Below are 22,073 nucleotides of genomic sequence, written 5' to 3'. Positions count from 1 at the left end.
AAACAACAACAGTTTAGTAAGAAATGTATGCAACAAATAGTAATCATCAATCAGTATGTTTGAAAAAAGAATATTATTTCATTAAAATCTAATCATTGAATTGTATAATAGGCAATAGTCAGTTCCAGTATCAAAGCAGAGCAATGGTAAAAGGTTAATTACATGTATATTCATTTTTGGATTGCATATTAAGGCAATTTATTATATCATCAAGTTGCACATTACAGAAATGTCGTATGTTGGGTCTATGCCATTACAAGTGTTTTTACAAATTGAAAACTGAACTTCTTTAACTATGTTTTTTTCATAGATTTGATAATAATCGGAAGTGTAAATAAAGGGAGATAACTTAATTTCCAGTCAATAATATTCATATATTATATACAGCCCCTTGAATTAACTTGCAGTATACAGCCAGGTCAGCCTGGACAGTAATTTGTACAGTCTGGCCACAATGTTATATGGTTGACTGCTGGACAAAAGACAGTGCCAAAATCAAAACAGAGTATACAAACTTGAGTCAATAAAAGGCATAATCAATTAAGACAAAACAAGGCATACCGGGCCATTAAAAACAAAACAGGGCATACTTGTTATGGCATAAATGGTAATATACAAATCAAAGTCAGTAAATTTGATTTAAATTCTGCTTTTGAACTATAATATTTGCAGTAAAAGTTAGCTCAAATAATTCACTTTTAAGATGTAGATGTTGTATTACTGCAATGTTTCTAGATGCTAACTAAACTGTGTAAACTTGTCATTCATTTGACTTGAAATTGCAGTTTTTACCAGTATAGGTGTCAGCCAGACTTCACTGACCAGGTTCTAGTGGTACAGCTGACTTTCTAACTTTCAATTTTCATCTTGAAATTTCCAAAATTGATAATGGGCTAGTCATAAAATAAGAAAGCTGAACAAGTCCACTCAAGAAATTCAGGGTTATAAAAAATATTGTTATAAATGAACACACCTTTCTTGGCCTCCATATCTAGTAGTTTTTTATATTGTTCTTGCTTTAACTGCTTCATCTTGTCCATGTTGTAGATTTTCTCTATACTCCACAGGTAAATCTTCTCACCTATACTCATGTCAGAGAACTCACTGTACATAGTAGAAAAAAGCAGTGATTTAAATTTTTTATATTAAAGTGGCTTGACTCCAGAGTGATACAAAATTTTATGAAAAACTAGAACTCCGGGAGTCTGATGTGTAGCCTTGTGAACAATACAGTTTAGGAGAAATGGCCAGGACAAAAATGAAATATGAAAATAAACAAAGGGCAATAACTCAAACAAGAGCACCGTTAGGCGGAGCATTATATGCCTGAAAGTGATTTTTTTTTTTAGTAAAGATGAAGCATTTGTAAGACATGGGAATTAAATAATGTATTACCTCCTTCACAAAACAATCCTCCTTTGAAGTTTCAATATTGTGGTCCAAATGAAACTTAAGTTTTGCCCCGGAAACTGTTTTCAGTTCTAAGGTAATAGTGACCTTGACCTTTGACCTTGTGACCCCAAAATCAATAGGGGTCTTCTACTCAATATGGACAATCATACTATGAAGTTTAAACACAGTGGGCAAAATGAAACTTAAGTTATGTTCCGACAACTGTTTTCAGTTTTAAGGTCATAGTGATCTTTACCTTTGACCTTGTGACCCCAAAATCAATAGGGGTCTTCTACCCATTATGGACAATCAATCTATGAAATTTGAATATTGTGGGCCAAATTGAACTTAAGTTATATTCTAGAAACTGTTTTAAGCAATAGTGACCTTGACCTTTGATCGTATGACCCCAAAATCAATAGGGGTCTTCAACCTAATATGGACAATCATACTATGAAGTTTGAACAATGCGGGCCAAATCGAACTTAAGTTATGCTCCGGAAACTGTTTTCAGTTTTAAGGTCATAGTGACCTTGACCTTTGACCTTGTGACCCCAAAATCAATAGGGATCTTCTACCCAATATGGACAATCATCCTATGAAGTTTGAACACTGTGGGCCAAATGAAACTAAAGTTATGCTCCGGAAACCAAATTGCTAACGGACGGACGGGCGTACATCTCTGTAAAGTCGGACGGACTGACGGACGGACGGACGGACACCAGGGGGTATAACATAATATGCCCGAAATTTTTTCGGGCATATAAAAATAATAAGTGCAGAGCAGCAGTTTCTATGCACTGCACTTCTCATCAATAAGATCTATCATTCTATGAAGTTTCAAGTCCATATCTTTTATAATTTATGAGAAATTGCCTGCACAAAAATAAAGTATGAAAATTAATAAAGAGTAATAACTCAAAAATAAGAAATTCAGAGTACCGGTTCTTGTACACTGCACATTTTCTTAATGAGGTCTATCATTCTATGAAGTTTCATGTCCAAAGCTGACATTTTATTAGTTTTCGAGAGCACAGTTGGTAATAAGATTTGCCATGATTTTTACCAAAAAACATAGATTGATACCTAAATCTCAGAGGGATTCAAGGAAAACTGGGAGATGGGAGGGGTGGTCAAACTCCTAATCCCCTCCCCTTCTTAGCATTGAGATTTTTAAAACTATTTTCTTCATGTGGAGATGGGCAGCTTTAAAGTAATTTATTTTTTAAAATAATGCATTTCATAGGTTTAAGTCTTATCTCTTCAAGAATCCCACATCTATTAGAAAATACATTCATCAAACTAAAATCGATATGCACTTATATCTGCATTCTTATGAAAAACATCGCAATTTAGAGCCGTCTATCTATCCTTAAAGATATTGCCGGATCTTTGTCGGCTTAATAGAAAATAGATCAATTTCTATCTGCAAGCAGACATAAGCTCAATTTCAGTCAAACAATACATAACAAATCACTTATAAACAGAGAAAAAAACTGACTGAAATATTGAGATAAATTATCATTGTCTGAAATAAACTGCTCTGTTCAAGGCCAGGCTGATAAAACACTTGCAAAAGTGTTAAATTTGAAAGTTTTATGGATATACAAATATTGCAAAATAAATTTTGAACGCTTATAAACTGCCTCACCTTTCCATATGAGTAAAATATTTTCAGAATATCAATCTTTATGAGCAATAAAAATGCATTAAGAGCTTAAGAAATGTATCAGAATTTAATCATGAACAATATACTTAAAGGCTTTACATGTTACATTTAGAATATGACTTGACTGACTCTGTAATCATCTTATTTCTACCTCATTTCTACAGACGGAAGACATATCTTTGCCTATTTTGACATATATGAATACGACATAAAAAATTCCATTTTATTAAAAAAAAAATTTGTATGAGCAATTGGCTGAGTAGTAAATGCTTCCAACCAGTAATCTAAATAATGCTCGCAAGTCATGCGGGTTCAAGCCCCGTCAGGTGCAAGCCATTGTTTCTTTGACACTCATTGCTCAAATAACACTGGTTGGTTCCAGGAAAAGTTTTGACAGTGTTTCAATAATCTTATAGCTTCCAACACAATCAAACTTAAATAAGTTGGTATAAACTAAAACAAAAGCCTGTTGATATAATGACTTACATAATTATGCCACCTGACTCTCAATCTTATTCCTTTTATTATTAAAATTGCTTAAAATAATGGTGGACCATTCATAAATTAAAAAACGGGCAAGTCCATTATAAATATAATGGGGGAAAAAGTGAAAAATAATCATACCTATTAGTGAAGTATCTGTTTGGCGGCAATGACATACGACTCCTAGATCTTATATCTTCGTATGGCAAGTCGGGGGTTGCCATGCATGATGCATGACGTCTTGGATTCACAGAATGACGAGCTGAACAAAAAAAGAGAATACAATGAGACGTAGATTAATTAACATAATCTTACTATGCATGTAGAATACCACTGGATTACTGTAATGCTATGATTATAAGTACAAGCCATTTTTGTCCCTTTATTTGAATAGATTTGTCAATAGATGTTCAAAGAAAAAATGCAAAACTGAAATACGTAACATGTATGAAGAAAGCACAGGACTTTAAAATTCAAAGTAAACAGTTACTGCAAAGTCAAGAAAATGTCTTGCAAACAAAAATAAATATTTTGCAATTTGATTTTTTTTTAAATCATTCTGAAAAAAACAAAAAAAACCATTTGAATTCATGACTTTGAAATTCATTGCAGATTTCTAATTTTTTTCACAACTTCCAGATTCATCTTTCTTATTTTCAATTTTGAATTTCTTTTTCCAGGAACTGACAAAATAGCACTTTTTGGCGTCCTTTTTTTAAAAATTATTTTGTCTCAAAATCTTTCATTGGCTAATCCATTGGTATTCTATCTTTAGTAGTTAAATGGTTGTACATATTAAAAACAGTATATAGTGATGCAATGTGTAATGAAGAGTGTGGAATTAGAAAAAATGTAAAGTGAATGTTTAGAAATGATCTCTATAACCAATGAAATTACACTATTATTTTTAATTTTTAGTAACCAAAGATTTAGTTAAATTTTATTTACAGTATTGAATTATACGTCATTAAATAATGATATGTGCATAAAGATGATAAAAAATGGTGCAATTAGTCATACACAGAGTTATAAAAGCAACACAGTTAAACTTCTAAAATAAAGTCAAGCAGACGGAAAAAAAAGACAGTAAAAATCTGTTCTATATGGTGATACATGAATCATTGATCATGCATTTAGAAGAAAAATATATTTTGATTATTATAGATAAGTTTTCCAAAAGGCACACATACAGATTTGTTCAGCATGCAATTTTCAAAAATACCCTGACTAAATACAACTAAATAATTTACCAGCAAAACAAACACATGAACAAATGTATATAACATTATTGTACAATATTGTTCCCGTTTGATGAAACTTAGTCTTTAACATTAATTGATTCCGAAAAAACTTGCCAAACTTAAGTGACCACTGTTATTTTCACATTGTTATCTTTTGTACGATTAGATTCACTTTTATTCTATTTCTTCTACTTTTGTTACATTTCAAGTACATGAAAAGAAAAAAATTACAAAGGGAGACAATTACAGTCATATAACAGAGATGACTTTTGTTTTCTTTATGATATTCTCTTAGGCTAAAAAATATTGATAGATATAAGCTTGATCAAAAATTCTTTAGACAAATTAAATTATCTTACAAAAATTACAAACTACAATGAAATACACGTTTATCACATGACTTCCTTTGTTTCCTATGCAATTATTATGTATGCCTTTATATATCACATAATTATGAACTGTGACAGTCGCGTCACTAAATAAAAATGAACGGATAGTTTTGGTAAAATAGAGTCATGTGATAAAAAGAATCAAACATGAGTTAATTGTCATGAGATATAAACTTTTACGAAACTCGCCCGTCAGAAAAATTCTATTTAAAGCTCACCCTTATAACTCAGACTGGATTTATAACATTTCCCCTAAAACTTGTTCCATAAAAGTTTATATCAAATGACAATCTAGTCGTCATATTCTTGATATAAGAGAGATATAAGCAAACAGATTTTCAAAAAACTGGCATAATTTAAGGTGTGCTTGGAAAGCGACATCTATTAATCAATCAATCAATCAATCATCAAAGATGGTGAATCAAACGTTAAGAACTAATACATGTATTTTACAATGTAAAGGGAAAAGGCGAGATGTGTAAAAATTTCTAATAAAGTGACATCAAAGATGGAATCTACAACGTGTAAAATAAGAAATATAGCAAAATCACTAGAAGATGTTGCCTGAGTGCATATATTTGTACACTACATACAAGCTTAAAGTTTCTGTAAAATAATCCTAGAGTTGAATAAAACTTCAACATGCATATGAACTGTACTCACATTCATGTAAATATGCACCTTTTTTAAGAAACAAAGCTTTTATACAAGTATCCATTGAATTATTCATGATGAGCATTGAATTTGGTAAAATTTATTCATTATACAGAACATGTTCTTGATGCACCATTTAACTGTAGACACATCGTAAAAATATTCATAATTCTGTCTAATTTTATGGCTCCAGTGGATCAAATATTAGATATACATGAATGATAAAAGAAAAGCTATTAAGAGCCTATGTTGAAATTAAGGATGCTACATGTACATACAGTTAAGTGAAGTTTTATAATATTTGTATATAATTATTCTTCTAAAACAATTTCCAAACATCCAAGAATATGTTAAATATGTACAGCAAATGTTTATATACATGATAATTAAACGTTAAAATTAATGCATTCATTTTTTGTTGTTGAAAAAACCTGGCTAAAATAGACTTTATCAAAAATAAATTTCTAATTATCTCCCTTTATTTACAAGAACTGTTACATTCGGATATATCTTTACATATAATGCTTTTTGAAACTTGCAATATTGATAAATCTTCATTTAAGCAACATATTTATGATATAAAACATAAAAAAATGTGTTATAGGGTCTTTAACTATTCTTCAAGGCTTCCTCGAATGTATCATATCAAACTACTCAAAATAGAAACCATAAAGGTAGCCAACAAGGCAAAATTAAAAAATGTTTAAAGGCTGGGTTTGATCGAGCCTGTTCATAAGCATCAGTTTGTTGGTAACCCTTTGAATGTCAACAGTAATAACAACTTGACCACACATCAATGTAGTCTGACCAGGCTTGATACTGTCTTGACAGCGTTATTTCAATATTTTGATATTCCCCTGACACTAAATGGGGACTTACTGTATATTACAGAACAAATATGAAATATTTTGTTACCACAGTAAAATTAATACAGTTACTCAGGTTAAAATGATTATGCTGAAGAAATCAAAAAGTTAATAAAAGCATCCAACATAAACTAAAAGACTCGCCCTGAACCTTTGGTTCTAGTGAGTCTTACGAAAAACATAACTGCATTTTCATCCAAGTTTCCTTTCTAACCCCCATCCCCCTATTTCTCTTTTTCTTTACCCTGAAGCCAGTTTTGGGGTTACTGACCAATGCATTGCTTTAGATATCATGATTTTTTTAGACAAAAACTGCTACCACTGCAGAAGATGAAAATGCATAACTGTTATTACAAAATTATCGCAACAAAATTCCAACATCAAATCACTCTGGAATGGAAAAAAAACCTTTATGCAAAGGCAGTTTCTTTGATTTAATTGGAGGTCTTTCCAGTGGCATATCAAATACACTAGATAAATTGACAGACACAGTATCTATCCGTCCGTCTGTCTGTCCTATAGATACTGGTAGATCCAATTCCGAGCAATGGTCATCACTCAAACTTAACAGAGCACCTGTTATAATTAGTGAACTAGTTAAGTTTACACATTTTTTTAAAGATATACTATGCTCATCTTTAGGTAAAATACTTTTATTGCAAACATTTATTGAAATCTAGTAAATTCTTCCTGAATATGTCTAATTTTAATAAGTAAATATTATGATGGAAGCTGCATTTCTCTATTACTTATCAAATTAATTTGGTCTATTCTTATAAAAACTGCCAGGTTTTTTATGACACTTTGTAATCATACTGTGATTACCTGTAGTGTGTATAGCTAGAGTTTAAAATGTAACATATTTTCTCTATGTGTATTCAAAAGAAAGATGTTTATTTTATAGTAATTATCAGGGTTTTTTTTTTAAATCAAAATTTGAGCATAGTACATCTTCAGCTTCATAAAAGTGAAAAAGACCGAAGGTGGTTTTGAGCCATTCCCATGTCGGCTGTCAGGAACTAACCAGTACTGGTGTCATGTCTGGAAACATGGTAGTGATTACAGTATTGGCTCAACTGACAATCTCTTTAGAGGCAGACACCTTAACCACTAGGCCACCACTCACCTTGGTGTATTTGTTTGTCACAGATCATGTTAGAACTTTTAGTTGATTAAAAATTGAAGTCTTACCACAAAATGATTGTAACTTATACGAATGAAAGCAGCATGCCTTATTTTAATGAACATTTTTTATAAATGGTTTGAAACTGTCAAAAGTGTTATTTTTAGATACGATGAAATGCGTGCAAACCACATTAATTACATAAACTATCTTAAAATAACCTTTACCCATTAAATAACACGGTAGAAATATGGTGATAAAACTTTTAAAACTTCTCTTATTAAATAAGATAATTGTAACTGGAATACAATTAATACACTAATTCAAACTAAATTGAACCTTTTCCTTCAAAGGCCAAACGTGAAGTAGCAGGTTTTCCTGTATCTTTTACCTATATTTAACTTATACTAACATTTTGTCTTGGGCAGGTTTCAAACAGTATCACCAAAATAAACTGACTGCCTACATTGCAAGTTTTCCTAGATTATCCCAGTACTGACCAGTTTATCCAAAATGTGACTGATAATTTTTCCACATTGATCATTTTGAATGTGTTCCAATAAATAACATTGTTATCAAGCAAAATTGCCACAAAAATATTTTCTTCTACTACAACTCCAAAAAGAATCCAAACAATCAAAGGTCTAAATACCAAAAATGCTCTCCCTTAGATGAGCTTAATATCCAAATAGACTTTTACTGATGCTGAATGTTCACATTTTTTAACCCTTAAGTTTCCAACATCATTCACCTAATGTAACTTGTTTACAATAGAAACAAACGGTTAAAAGAAATTGGTGCATTATTTAAATTAATAGTGAGTTGTTTTTTTTTTTTACAGAGGTGCAACCTAAAAACACTGTGAACAAAAATAATTTATTCTACAGTTGGTGCAAGAATGTTCATTTTTTTAAAAATATTAATAAAGTTAAAAATATATTTTGTGAAAAAATTAGGATAAAAATGCAACTTACTGCTGTCTTTATAAACATGGCAATAAAAAAGAAGATATTAAAGGTTCATTTAAATTTTTTAAAATATTAATATTAACAATGTATATAGAATAAGTTCCTATTGACAGTCACACAGTGCTCAAGTTCTTCAACATGACAATGACTTGCCATCTAGAAAAGCCCAGCCAGCGTGCACGCTCGTACTTAATGTGACAATGACTTGCCTAGGGCATCTGGAAAAGCCCAGCCAGCGTGCACACTCGTACTTTATATGACAATGACTTGCCTAGGCATCTGGAAAAAGCCCAGCCAGCGGCACACTCATACTTTATATGACAATGACTTGCCTAGGGCATCTAGAAAAACCCAGGCCAGCGTGCACACTCGTACTTTATATGACAATGACTTGCCTAGGGCATCTGGAAAAAGCCCAGCCAGCGTGCACACTCGTACTTTATATGACAATGACTTGCCTAGGGCGTCTAGAAAAGCCCAGCCAGCGTGCACACTCGTACTTTATATGACAATGACTTGCCTAGGGCATCTGGAAAAGCCCAGGCCAGAGTGCACGCTCGTTCTTAATGTGACAATGACTTGCCTAGGGCATCTGGAAAAGCCCAGCCAGCGTGCACACTCGTACTTTATATGACAATGACTTGCCTAGGGCATCTGGAAAAACCCAGGCCAGAGTGCACGCTCGTTCTTAATGTGACAATGACTTGCCTAGGGCGTCTAGAAAAGCCCAGCCAGCGTGCACACTCGTACTTTATATGACAATGACTTGCCTAGGGCGTCTAGAAAAGCCCAGCCAGCGTGCACACTCGTACTTTATATGACAATGACTTGCCTAGGGCATCTGGAAAAGCCCAAGGCCAGAGTGCAAACGCTCGGTTCTTAATGTTGACAAATGACTTGCCTAGGGCATCTGGAAAAGCCCAGCCCAGCGTGCACACTCGTACTTTATATGACAATGACTTGCCTAGGGCATCTGGAAAAACCCAGGCCAGAGTGCACGCTCGTTCTTAATGTGACAATGACTTGCCTAGGGCGTCTAGAAAAGCCCAGCCAGCGTGCACACTCGTACTTAATGTGACAATGACTTGCCTAGGGCATCTGGAAAAACCCAGGCCAGAGTGCACGCTCGTTCTTAATGTGACAATGACTTGCCTAGGGCATCTGGAAAACCCAAGCCAGCGTGCACACTCGTACTTTATATGACAATGACTTGCCTAGGGCATCTGGAAAAACCCAGGCCAGAGTGCACGCTCGTTCTTAATGTGACAATGACTTGCCTAGGGCATCTAGAAAAACCCAGGCCAGCGTGCATGCTCGTTCTTAATGTGACAATGACTTGCCTAGGGCATCTGGAAAAACCCAGGCCAGCATGCACTGTTGGCTGCTTTATTTCATTATACATGTATTGATATTGAAATCCCTAATACTTATAATGGACTGTTCCAAATCAGGACAAGTCCATTTCACAAATTCAGCATGATCAGGGTTCAGGCATTTGAACGAATGAGATAATTATAAGTTAAGGAAATTTAGGAATCATTACCTATCAACGCATTTGGAGGTCTGTGACTTGAATTTACCCATTCCAGTTCTGTCTTTATGGTTGGCTCAAATTTTGGTGAACTAGAATCAAAACACGTTGTGTGAAATCTTGGATTTCTAGGTGACTCCGCTGAAATATAGAATTAACACAGTATGAACATAACATAAGTTGTTAAACGGAAGTTTAACATACTTTTGGTTTCATTGGACTGTGCAAAATGCAGGCCAAAAGTTACTTCCCTTATTTAAAGAGCTTTTACTCATACCAAACTGATTGGTTTATACAGAATTCATTTTAGTTTGATTGTGTAGGAAGCTATAAGCTTATAGACACACTTTCAAATCCGTAACTGGAACCAACCAGTACTGAGCAATTAGTGTTATGTGTCTTGCTCAATTAGGAAACAACAACTTGCCCCTGATTGGGTTTGTACTCATGCGGTTAGTGAAAATTAGATTACTAATCCAACATGTTAACCACTCGGCCATGCCGCCACTTAAACTGATTGATTTCAAAACCATGGCAAATCAATCACATTTTCAGCATAAGCAACAATTTCCTATGATTTAAATAAATCTTTCATTAAATTTAACTCGGTTCACTGAGTTTGATCAATTTTGCATTCACATAGCTTTATGCAGAATTAATATTAAAATTTAATTAAACTATAAAACAACATGAAATTTCTATTTCCAGTATTGTAACTTAATTACCTCTGTGTCTATTTGGATCAACATGTCTGAAAAGAAAAAGAAAAAATGAAACATTAAAAACAAATTAAAGCATTTCAGAGTAGAAAAACAACATTGAAATATAAGTTTATCCCCTATAATATGAGATCTTATTATACATGATAATACTTCAATCTTGTGCCATGATAGATCTCAAACAAATTTGCATGGGGCCTCAGAGTTTGAGCCAACAAATGAAGTGAAATTCTCAAACATGAAAGCTTTGATGCTGCCTAAATGACCAAATGTTTCAACCTGACCTATACTGAGTGATGCCAGCCTACAAGTCCTTAATGTCTCACAACACTCTATAGTGTTGACTACTCTATTTAGATATTATTTTGATATCAAAATCCCTAAAACCAACAATGAACACTTTCAAATCAATTTCAAAGACAGGGGAAGTCCATTGTACAACTTATGCTGAGTAGTCCGCAAAGATATGAATAAAACTGCTTGAATCAATTATTACACAAATTATGCAGAGTTAAGAATAAAACCAAATGGAATTAAATACACAAATTATGCAGACTTATGAATAAAACAGCTGAAATCAATTACACAAATTATGCAGACTTCTGAATAAAACAGCTGGAATCAATTATAAATATTATGCAGATTTATGGGTAAAACTGCTGGAATCAATTACACAAATTATGCAGATATATGAATAAACTGCTGGAATCAATTACTCAAATTATACAGACTTATGAATAAAACAGCTGGGAATCAGTTACACAAATTATGCAGATTTATGAATAAACTGCTGGAATCAATTACACAAATTATGCTGAGTAAAGAATAAAACAAATGGAATTAATTACACAAATTATGCAGACTTATGAATAAAACAGCCGGAATCAATTACAAAAATTATGCAGACTTATGAATAAAACAGCTGGAATCAGTTACACAAATTATGCTCAGTTATGAATAAAACAGCTGGACTCAATTACACAAATTATGCAGTTATATGAATCAAACTGCTGGACTCAATTACACAAATTATGCAGATATATGAACTGAATTACACAAATTATGCAGAGTTATGAGTAAAACTGCTGGACTCAATTATACAAATATTGCAGAGTTATGAGTAAAACTGCTGGACTCAATTACACAAATTATGCAAATTTATGAATAAAACTGCTGGACTCAAGTACACAAATCATGCAGATATATGAACTGAATAACACAAATTATGCAGAGTTAATAATTGAGTAAAACTGCTGGACTCAATTACACAAATTATGCAGAGCTCTGAACAAAACTGCTGTACTCAATTACACAAATTAAGCAGATTTAATGAATCAAACTGCTGGACTCAATTACACAAATTATGCTGATTTATGAACAGCTTAAATGAATCAATTACAAAAATTATGCAGATATATGAATGAAACAGCTGAAATCGATTAAATTGTTTTTGGCACAGGAAACAAACTTTAAATGCTAGAGCATTAATGGCCCTTTCAAACTAACTATGCACTTCATATGTCTTTGATATATTTTGTGGTAACCATTCTTCCAGCACTGAAGATTTTCAATAGTTCTATGTCCCACTTTAATTCTTTTATTATGAGCATCCACTAATACTGTTTGTTCAGGACTTAACAATTCACATTTATTATCTAAATAAATATTAACATGTCATAAAAAAACTTCAAATGAAAGTACAGATCTTGTTTTTATTGTAATAATATATCAAAAGGGTCATAATAACCTGAAAGAGTCCCATTAGCAAACTATAAAAACATATTCAAGTCTTCTTGAATTTAATGTGGGCCTTCCATATAAAAGAATTCTGCGTAAAGCCAAAAAAAATCTTGTTGGTTATATATCTAATTACACAACCTGAGCACAGCTAAAACAATGTATGGACCCTTATTATAGTTATCTACCTGATCAGCCAAAAGATTGAATAGAATGGACTTGTCCAATGGTCCAACTGTATCAATAAATAGGTTTGGCTATGATACTGGTGGCAAATGTTTTTTAATTATTGTTTCAAACATAAATTGTGCAACTACAACACATATTTTATATTTTCCAATTTTTTACTTTTTACAATTTTTTTAGATACCTTCATCAAAATGATAAACACATAACAGACATGGCATCAAATATATAATGTGACACAAGGTGGCAAAATAAAATGTTTAGTTAATAGTAAACATAATTGCATGTATATCAAAAATGTACAAAAATAAGTCACGCTTACAGACAATACAGAAGTTTTCTATTGTTAAAATATATTTTATTTATTTACAATGTTTATTTCTTTAGCTTTTGTTTTAGTTTTTTAAAAACTATTTTTACTTTTCTTTCAGTGTTTGAATAATTCTATTAATGTATTTAATCATCAACATGATTTCAACGGAGAAGCATATTTATTAAGTCGATTAGTCGAACTATTTAACTTAAATAATAAAATAATAATTATTTATGCATTCAACAGTTATGCAAAGGATCTGTACTCGACTGACAAAAGACATATGTTTATAGATTTTGCATTAGTATGCACATTTTACACTTTAATACTACATGGACTTAACAGCGTGCTGCTAGAACATATAATTTGAGTGTTGACCGCAAAACTGCAGTAACTTATATGAAATAATGAAGGACTTACAACAGTTCTGCAGTCGACCCTTGATATGTCATTTTATTCACTGGTATTATAACACTTTTCATAAATGTCAATATTAATAAAGTTCAACAGGTTTGTGAAAGTGCTCACATATTCAGTATATCTCAATAATTTAAATGAAGTTTTACGGTAAATTTACCTAGGGTCAGGTTGCCCTCAGTTGAAGTGAGGGAAAGTAATCATCATTCAAATCAATATCATTAAAATTTCATCATTATTCAATGGATGGAAATATTTAAAATACTTCAATTCACATTCATTATTAGGTGAATAAAAGGCCTAATGATTAACCCTTACCCTGTTTGAACCAGTGATCAGCCTTTGCCACCAAGATAAAGCCAGGCCAGCCTGCACTACATTATAGTCCGATCAGGTTCTATTCTATTGGCTAAATTTAAATCTTCATCTTGATAACCCCTGATTTGATAATGGACAGTTCCAAAAATAGAAGCTGGACAAGTCCATTTGATAAATTTAGTAGGTTAAAGGTTAAGGGTTGTGTGTCTCAACCTAAATATAGTAATTATTTTTACCTCAACATATATAATGATTTTTCACTCCCATTTTAAACAATATTACACTTAAGGTTCTATATCTAACTAGCATAGCAGCCAGTAAACTAATATGTTTAGGACCTTAGTTTTGTTGTGGGCTTCATTTGCGACATATTGCGTCAGAATACAATCATGTATTTTGTTAATAGAGGCTGGTACTTGTTTATTTTAACCTTTACCTGCTATGATTGTCCTGCTTTAATTTGGATCAGTCAATGAATAGGTTAAGAGATTTCAACATCAAAGTACAAAAACTGAGCTTCCAACAGTATAGAGCCTGGCCAAACTGCATGAATCTGCTGGACCGGGTTGTTCAAAACATTGGTTAAAATTAACCAATGGATAGCTTATCCACTGGCTAAATCCTTAACCAGTGGCCAGTTATCCAGTGGATAAAATTTCATTGTTCGACAGTTGGTTAGTACACTGGCTACCTAACCAGTGGATAGCGTATTTATCCGCTGGTTAAGTACCACGATGCAACAGGGTTGGTTAGTGATTCTGGAAACAAAATGGCCGATTTTTTGATGAATAATACATTATTAGAATCAAAAAGCTCCCAAAAAATAATTTTGCATGTTTTGTGCTTTCTTGTATTTGGAATTAAACAAAAAGTATATCAGAGGCCTTAAAGTATTGAAAGATTTATTTTTCCTTTAGACACACATAAGAAAAAATTCAAAAACTACTTTTTTTCAAATTTTGAATTGAAATTACTTCCATTAGATGAGTAATGTTCTAACTAAGAAAATGAGTACTGACACTTGTATGTTTTATTAAAGAATAAGAAAGTTATGACTGTTTAACTGAATTTTCTGAACTACAACAACAACAAATTTAGATAAAAAGGGTTCTAAAAGCACATTTTCAGAAATGTTTCAATTTAATCATATGCATTTAATATGAAATGTTCTAGTTAAGAAATATAAACATATATTTGTAAGAAAAATCTGGTTTTAAACAAGTTTTAATGCTTTTTACTGTTTTAATGATGTTACTAACCACTGGTTAAGGGCGTTATCCGGTGGTCATAGGTCTGGTTAAAGTTAACCGCTGGATAACGCATTTTATCCATTGGATAAGTTTTGAGCAACAGAATTTATCCAACAGACAAATTTAAACCAGCGGATAATGAATTTAACCACTGGTTAACACTAACCAATGTTTTGAACAACCGGATCCAGGTAGCCTGGCTTTATACTGGTGGCTAAGGCTGACCACTTAGAACTCCATCAGGTAAAGAGTTTAAGTAACTTTTGATTCCATATGGCTTAATGTAAATCTGTTAGCCTACAAGATTTTTATATACTCAGTATATCATATTGTAACAATCGTAAACAATAAATACCTTTCTGGTTTTTGAGGTCCTGTGTAATAGCCCCTTAATCTTGTCCCTTTCTGCAACAAAAATGAAAACTCAACAAAATATAATAAAATCAACAAAACATGACAATGGAAATTTCACTTTCATAATAATTTCTTTTCATTGTTGCTTAATTTGTTTGTTTTTTATAATCTCTTAGTTTATAAATGTAAAATATGTATGGCCTTCAAATCAATATACATTATCAGGTTGTTTTTTTGTTGTTGTTGTTGTTTTTTTCTATTCAATTGTATGAGTTGTTTTGTATCACTATGGAAAACCATCACCTTAGTAATTCCATCTTATCTTTACAAGCATCAGCCTATAAGTCTTTAATACAACATACTTCTGGAAAAGAAAACCTTATTTTGAAGCAAAGACTAGACTTATGGTCTTGACCTTGACATTATAATGACCTTGACCTTCTAGGTCACTTTTTCAAAATTCAGAAATTATTATTTATAATTGCTTAATTTTAGTGAATTAACTGTTCAAATTTCAAACAAGACCTGTCCCCACAGAAAATCTTAGTTGAAAAAAAGGCATAACTTGGCAAAAAATAATTTTTGGATTATATACTGTTTTGAAATGCCGCCCTTTTATGACAATAAAAATGTGTACCAAGCTGTGAAACAGGAAGTTAATGAAAAGGTTAACCAATGCCGACGTCGAGGAGAGGGTCATAACAACACTTCCTTAAAAAGCTTATTTAAGTCCATTATTGTTGTTTTTGTTACGGAAAGATAGATTTTTGTTATGTAAGGAAGATGTAGACTACATACCTTTCCGTACTTGTTGTTGAGTATGATAAGTTTAGTACTGGTGTTAGCTACATCATATGCTCTAGATACAGGACTATCACATGGCCACTCGTGACCATTGAAGTCAGTTCTGAAAAATATAATATTCATGTCATAATATCATGACTTTTTAAGATTTAGCACAAATTCAAATCTTTTTCAGGCCAGCCAAACATCTATGGTCAAGTTCTACTATTGCCATGCCAGCCTGAACATATGTGGTCAGGTTTTGAACCATTGCAAGGCCAGCCTGAATGTATATGGTTGACTCTGCACCATTGCCAGGCCAGACTGAACATCAGTGGTGAGGTTATATACCATTTCCAGGCCAGAATGAATATCCATGGTCAGGTTCTGTACCATTTCAAGGCCAGCCTGAATATCCATTATAAGTCAGGTTCTGTATTATTTCCAGGCCAGCCTGAACATCCGTGATCAGGTTTTGTACCATTCCCAGGCCAGTCTGAACATCCGTGGTCAGGTTCTATACCATTAGTAGCACATTTTTTTAAATATTTTTATGTTGAAATCCTTTAAACTATGAATGGACTGTTCCAAATTAAAAGTTGGGCAAATCCATTACACAAATACAGAAGGTTGAGGGGTTAATAGTCTTTGAAACTATGCAGGCTTTCAATGTGACTTGTACAAATAAATCTTTTCAATATTTTTCAAAACTACACAATATATAATTATGCTATTCAAAAATCTGTAGAGGTTGAAGCACAAATACAAAATATCATAAATAAAACATCAAATTAATTTTTCAATCTCAATTTCTTTTCTTATCAAGATATAAAACATTCAAGCATAACAAAATGAAAATTATTGAATTCACCTCAACTGATAAATATCAAAACTCAAAAACACATAAATTGTGAATTGTTGTACAGAAAAGTTTTGTAAGGACTTGGATAAAAGCAAAAAAAGTGGTATAAATACGATTTAAATTATGCTTTCTGGCTCCTCAATAGATTGAATTATTTTTCAAGTCAACAAATAACTATGCTAATTCATAACCTGTTGTATATATTATAAATTTATTTGATTTTTATTTTTTTATTTATTTTTTTATTTGGTATTGCATCAAAGTGTAATCTTAAGGCTTAAACAGCTAAAAAGAAAACCTCCTTTACTCTACCAGTAGTAACAAAAGATGACAGCAATTAAGTTATATTGTTCAATAAGATTTACTTCTGTAAATACAGATCATAAAACTGTACTTACGTATCGTGAATTTTCAACGGAGATTTTGACATAACGTTTGTAGTTTGTCAGAGTAAAATGCCACTGCCTGACAACAACTATCCCCTAGCTACAGAATAATTTCCACTTTGAACATGTACGTGTGCACTATATTTAAGTAATGACTTAATGCGTTACCATTCCACAAAACTTCTCCTTTTTTTATTTTTCAAAACGAAATACAATACACTTTCTATTGTTTTATTTGTACTATCAAGATTTTATGATTAGCCACCTACTACTATTGTTATAATTCAATGGGAAAAGAATATAACAAAAATCATGCAAGTCTTTAGGCCCCGAAATTAGCATAAAGACATAAAACAGTCCTTTAATTTCTTAATGTGTATCCATTTTGATAGTTACTCTTGCCACATTATCACCTTCTCTGTCGCAACTATAGAACTGAATTTTTCTTTGATCTTATACTCTTGCACTATTACAAAAACAAAAATGTGCAAATGAAAAGAATAATCCAGTATAGACGTTATCTTGACAAGAGAGCTTGATAACGGAATAATTTTTCAGAAACGCTAATTGCGAATAATGCAGTATATCAATCAGGCAGGCGATAAGATTGATTTTTTACCGCCCAACCACTTACGGTTTCCTACGGACATTCTAATTACATGTATCAAATTACACTATGTGACATTACTAATCTCTATGACATGGGACGGGACAAATTCAAATGTCGAGAGGAAATCACAGCATTGACAATCGTGACATCAAAAAATCGGCTACGGTAATATAGCATTGAATAGGTCTTTTATCGATCTACACATAAAAGTGTTTATTTAATTTATCTGTAGTCAACGACACATGTAATCAATAAATAATCTAATCTGTTACTGCAAAAAATGTACATTCTTTAGTAAGAATAGATCTAAAGAAATGTTTAAATTACATATGTAAACATTGCAAACTGAAGTTGAAAGCTCTATTAAATGCCGTGTACACAAACCTTAAGAAAATATTTTTAAAAAATGTCTTTGAATGTTATAAAAAAATTTCAGATTCATTTTTTAGTTATATCTTTATATGATTTAAATGTTGATTCAAAATACCTTAGTTGTAATCAATGAAGAAAAAAGGAAATGTATTCTTTGTTTCTAACAATTAAATGCATTAAAAACATTTTGACCCCTGGCCCTGTATACTGCTAAATTTGTGTTAATGGTTTTGACCCACTTTGTAATTGGAAAAGTTCATTCTGATTTTGAGGGGTTTACATATCCATATCATAAAATTGTACCAACAAATGTATGGAGTCTGTTCGTTTAGGTCATTACTGTTTTTATGTGCTCTGAAAATTAAATTAAACTTTATATGATTTGATGTTGCATAGTTGTCCCCCGTGATCCTTTCTTTAATGGAATAATTTTCAAAATTTTAATTTTCAGAGCTGTGAATTTGTATTGAATGTCCTGTACTTTTGCATGAGATATCTTAGCTTGTATTTTAGTACAAAAATGATCTTGACTTATTTATGATCACTTCAAATAAAATATTCATTGTGCTAAATATTTTGTAATAATTCAACATATCCTGCTTCGAATTCAGAACATTCTACTGGAATTTCGATGAAAAAAATCTTTCGAAAAGTATATAATTGTACTGAGAACCGGTAATTATTAAAATGATAATGTGTATACTCATATATATATTATCATATAAAGATTAATATAATCTGATGATTTATTTTATAATATTTATTTTTTGCGCTAAGGTAGGCGTCTCAATGTAGATGTCTGTTTGGTGTGTTCCTTAATTATGAGGGTTGACCGCAAAACTGCAGTAACTTATATGTAAAGAAGAAGGACTTACAACAGTTTTTAGTCAACCCTCAATTTTTTGTCAACTGAGGAATGCAAAACATGTACTGGCAAAATCTGTTGTTTTTTTAAATCTTTCTTTCAATGTAAATTTACAAAAATCAAACAAATGGCAAAATCGGTTGTTTTTTATTAAAATCTTTTTATCAATGTAAATTTAAAACAATCAAACCAAGACCGAATCACCATGTCTTGAAGTTAGAGAAAACTTATACAGAAAAGTACATATATAAGCCATCGTATCTGCTTTTATCAGCGTATATAACTTACCATAGAGCTGATAAAAGTGAACTATATAGAGTAGAATCAATGAGCACTGAAAGTGTTAGGTCTGATAAAACGTGAATCAGTTATGAATACTGACCTTTCATCTTAGTGACAATCACCAAAAACAAACAAATTGTGGAATTTACTCCGCCAAACTATTGAACAAACCAAAATGTGTCTATAAAAGGCCATTTAAAGGAAATCAATGATAAGCCATCATTGGTAAAGTAAATTTTGAACCAGGTAGTCTAAGTGGCATAGTTCATAGATTTTTGGATGATTTGATGAAGTTTTTTTATTTTTTTTTTTAGGGGCATTTTAAAGGAAGTGTAATCATTGTTGCTTAGTGGTCATGGTATTTAAGTAAACATATTAAAAAATATTATCAGTTTAAAAAAACAAAACATTATGAGACAGGGTTTCAGCTGAAATTCTCCAGTTCCGCAAATGACGAAAAAAATATTTGGAAGTGGCAAAAAAAATTAGACTGTGCTTGCATTAAAAATACCCATAACATATTATCAAGTAAAACAGATAAAATTTTAAAAAGGGTTCAAATTAATGATAATAAATGCTCTTTTTCTGAACTGTAAAACTAAACTTTTGTTGATAAGATTTAATAAAAATCCCCCCAGACTTAAATCTGAGAAATTTGTAAATCACCTGGCTTGAAACATGAAAAAAATTCAAACAGGAAAAAAAATGTCAGTCAATTTTAAACAAGGAAAATAACTGAAATCACGTAACTTAAATCAGGGAAATATGTCAATCATTCAACTTGAATCAGGATAAAAAAATCTTTAATCAAATCTAGGGAAAATATAAATAACCTGACTTGAATGAGGAAAAATGTAAATTACTTGACTTGAAACAGAAAAAATATATATCTTAGGTCTAGCTCAGAGAAAAATGTGTATCACCTGACATGACTTGAGGTTAAATGTAAATCACATGACTTGAGGTTAAAATGTAAATCACCTGACATGACTTGAGGTTAAAATGTAGATCACTTGACAATGACTTGAAGTTAAAATGTAAATCACCTGACATGACTTGAAGTTAAAATGTAAATCACTTGACATGACTTGAGGTTAAAATGTAGATCACCTGACATGACTTGAAGTTAAAATGTAAATCACTTGACATGACTTGAGGTTAAAATGTAGATCACTTGACATGACTTGAGGTTAAAATGTAAATCACTTGACATGACTTGAGGTTAAAATGTAAATCACCTGACATGACTTGAAGTTAAAATGTAAATCACTTGACATAACTTGAGGTTAAAATGTAGATCACCTGACATGACTTGAGGTTAAAATGTAGATCACCTGACATGACTTGAGGTTTAAATGTAGATCACTTGACATGACTTGAGGTTAAAATGTAGATCACTTGACATGACTTGAGATTAAAACGTAATTCATTTGACATGACTTGAGGTTTAAAATGTAAATCACTGACTTGATGTAACTTGAATCAGGGATGATGGATGATTCAATCACACAACTTGAAAAAATTAAACATTGCTCAGTTAGTTGAATGGTGATCATCAGAACAAGCAAAAAACAGGAACATCTATTTTTAGACTTAGTGACAATGACCTTAACCTATAAAACATGAATCTTGACTTAAGAGAAGAGGACAATAAAAAGTACAGCCACCAAATATTTAAGATATATGTGCTATAAGAAATGTAAGTGTGACACAAAGATAGACTGAAGAAATGAAAGACAATCTTTAATGCAACTTTATACTCTGCTGCAAAATATCGAGGACCATGTCTATTATAATTTTAGATTGTGTATTTTGCTTTGTAATGAGTATCATACCTGCGGTATCTCCTGTCTAACTGTGCTGGTGTTGTATCTGGTGGTGTCGGAGTTGAATTCCGGTTCAATCCGGTAGTAACAAATATCGGACCTGGTACCAAACTGCTCATCTTTAAGTCTGGTCCCCGTACTGTATCACTCACTTACGGACAGATTCTATACGTTATGGTCACACCATTCAAGGTCTGGAAAAAAAACAGGAGAGATATATTTGCTGGTCCAATTGAACAAAGAACATATATATCTTAAAGTTTCACACCTCCAGATCAGAGTACAAAAATTTCAGAACATCAAATTTTAGAAAAATGAAATTATTCATATATTAATATATAATCTAAGTGATATTTTTCAGGTTTTATGCAATATACATGACATTGTATATTGACCTGATTTGCTATTTTCATCACCATATTTAGACCCCTTTTATTTACAATGTTTCTAAATGTCTTAGATTGAGAATTTCTGTAT

At 31.9% G+C, this 22,073-nt stretch overlaps 1 protein-coding gene across 1 annotated transcript in view; it reads right to left on the bottom strand.

Moving 5' to 3' along the window:
* LOC132713217 (dentin sialophosphoprotein-like) overlaps positions 1–21,790 on the bottom strand; it is a gene marked incomplete at its 5' end in the record, with an annotated part of 36,596 nt that extends 14,806 nt beyond the window's left edge. The window contains 8 exon segments of the mRNA XM_060695705.1: positions 974–1,104; positions 3,686–3,806; positions 5,838–5,855; positions 10,329–10,457; positions 11,042–11,067; positions 15,612–15,661; positions 16,409–16,517; positions 21,606–21,790. Of these exon segments, the coding sequence (XP_060551688.1) occupies positions 974–1,104; positions 3,686–3,806; positions 5,838–5,855; positions 10,329–10,457; positions 11,042–11,067; positions 15,612–15,661; positions 16,409–16,517; positions 21,606–21,715 (694 nt within the window).
* Positions 21,791–22,073: the final 283 nt, after the last annotated feature.

This window comes from Ruditapes philippinarum, unplaced genomic scaffold (genome assembly GCF_026571515.1).
Source record: "Ruditapes philippinarum isolate M1 unplaced genomic scaffold, ASM2657151v2 ctg3091_1_1_1_1, whole genome shotgun sequence".
NCBI lineage: Eukaryota > Metazoa > Mollusca > Bivalvia > Venerida > Veneridae > Ruditapes > Ruditapes philippinarum.
Note: the sequence above shows the minus strand (reverse complement) of the source record. Positions and strands in the feature narration are given on the sequence as shown.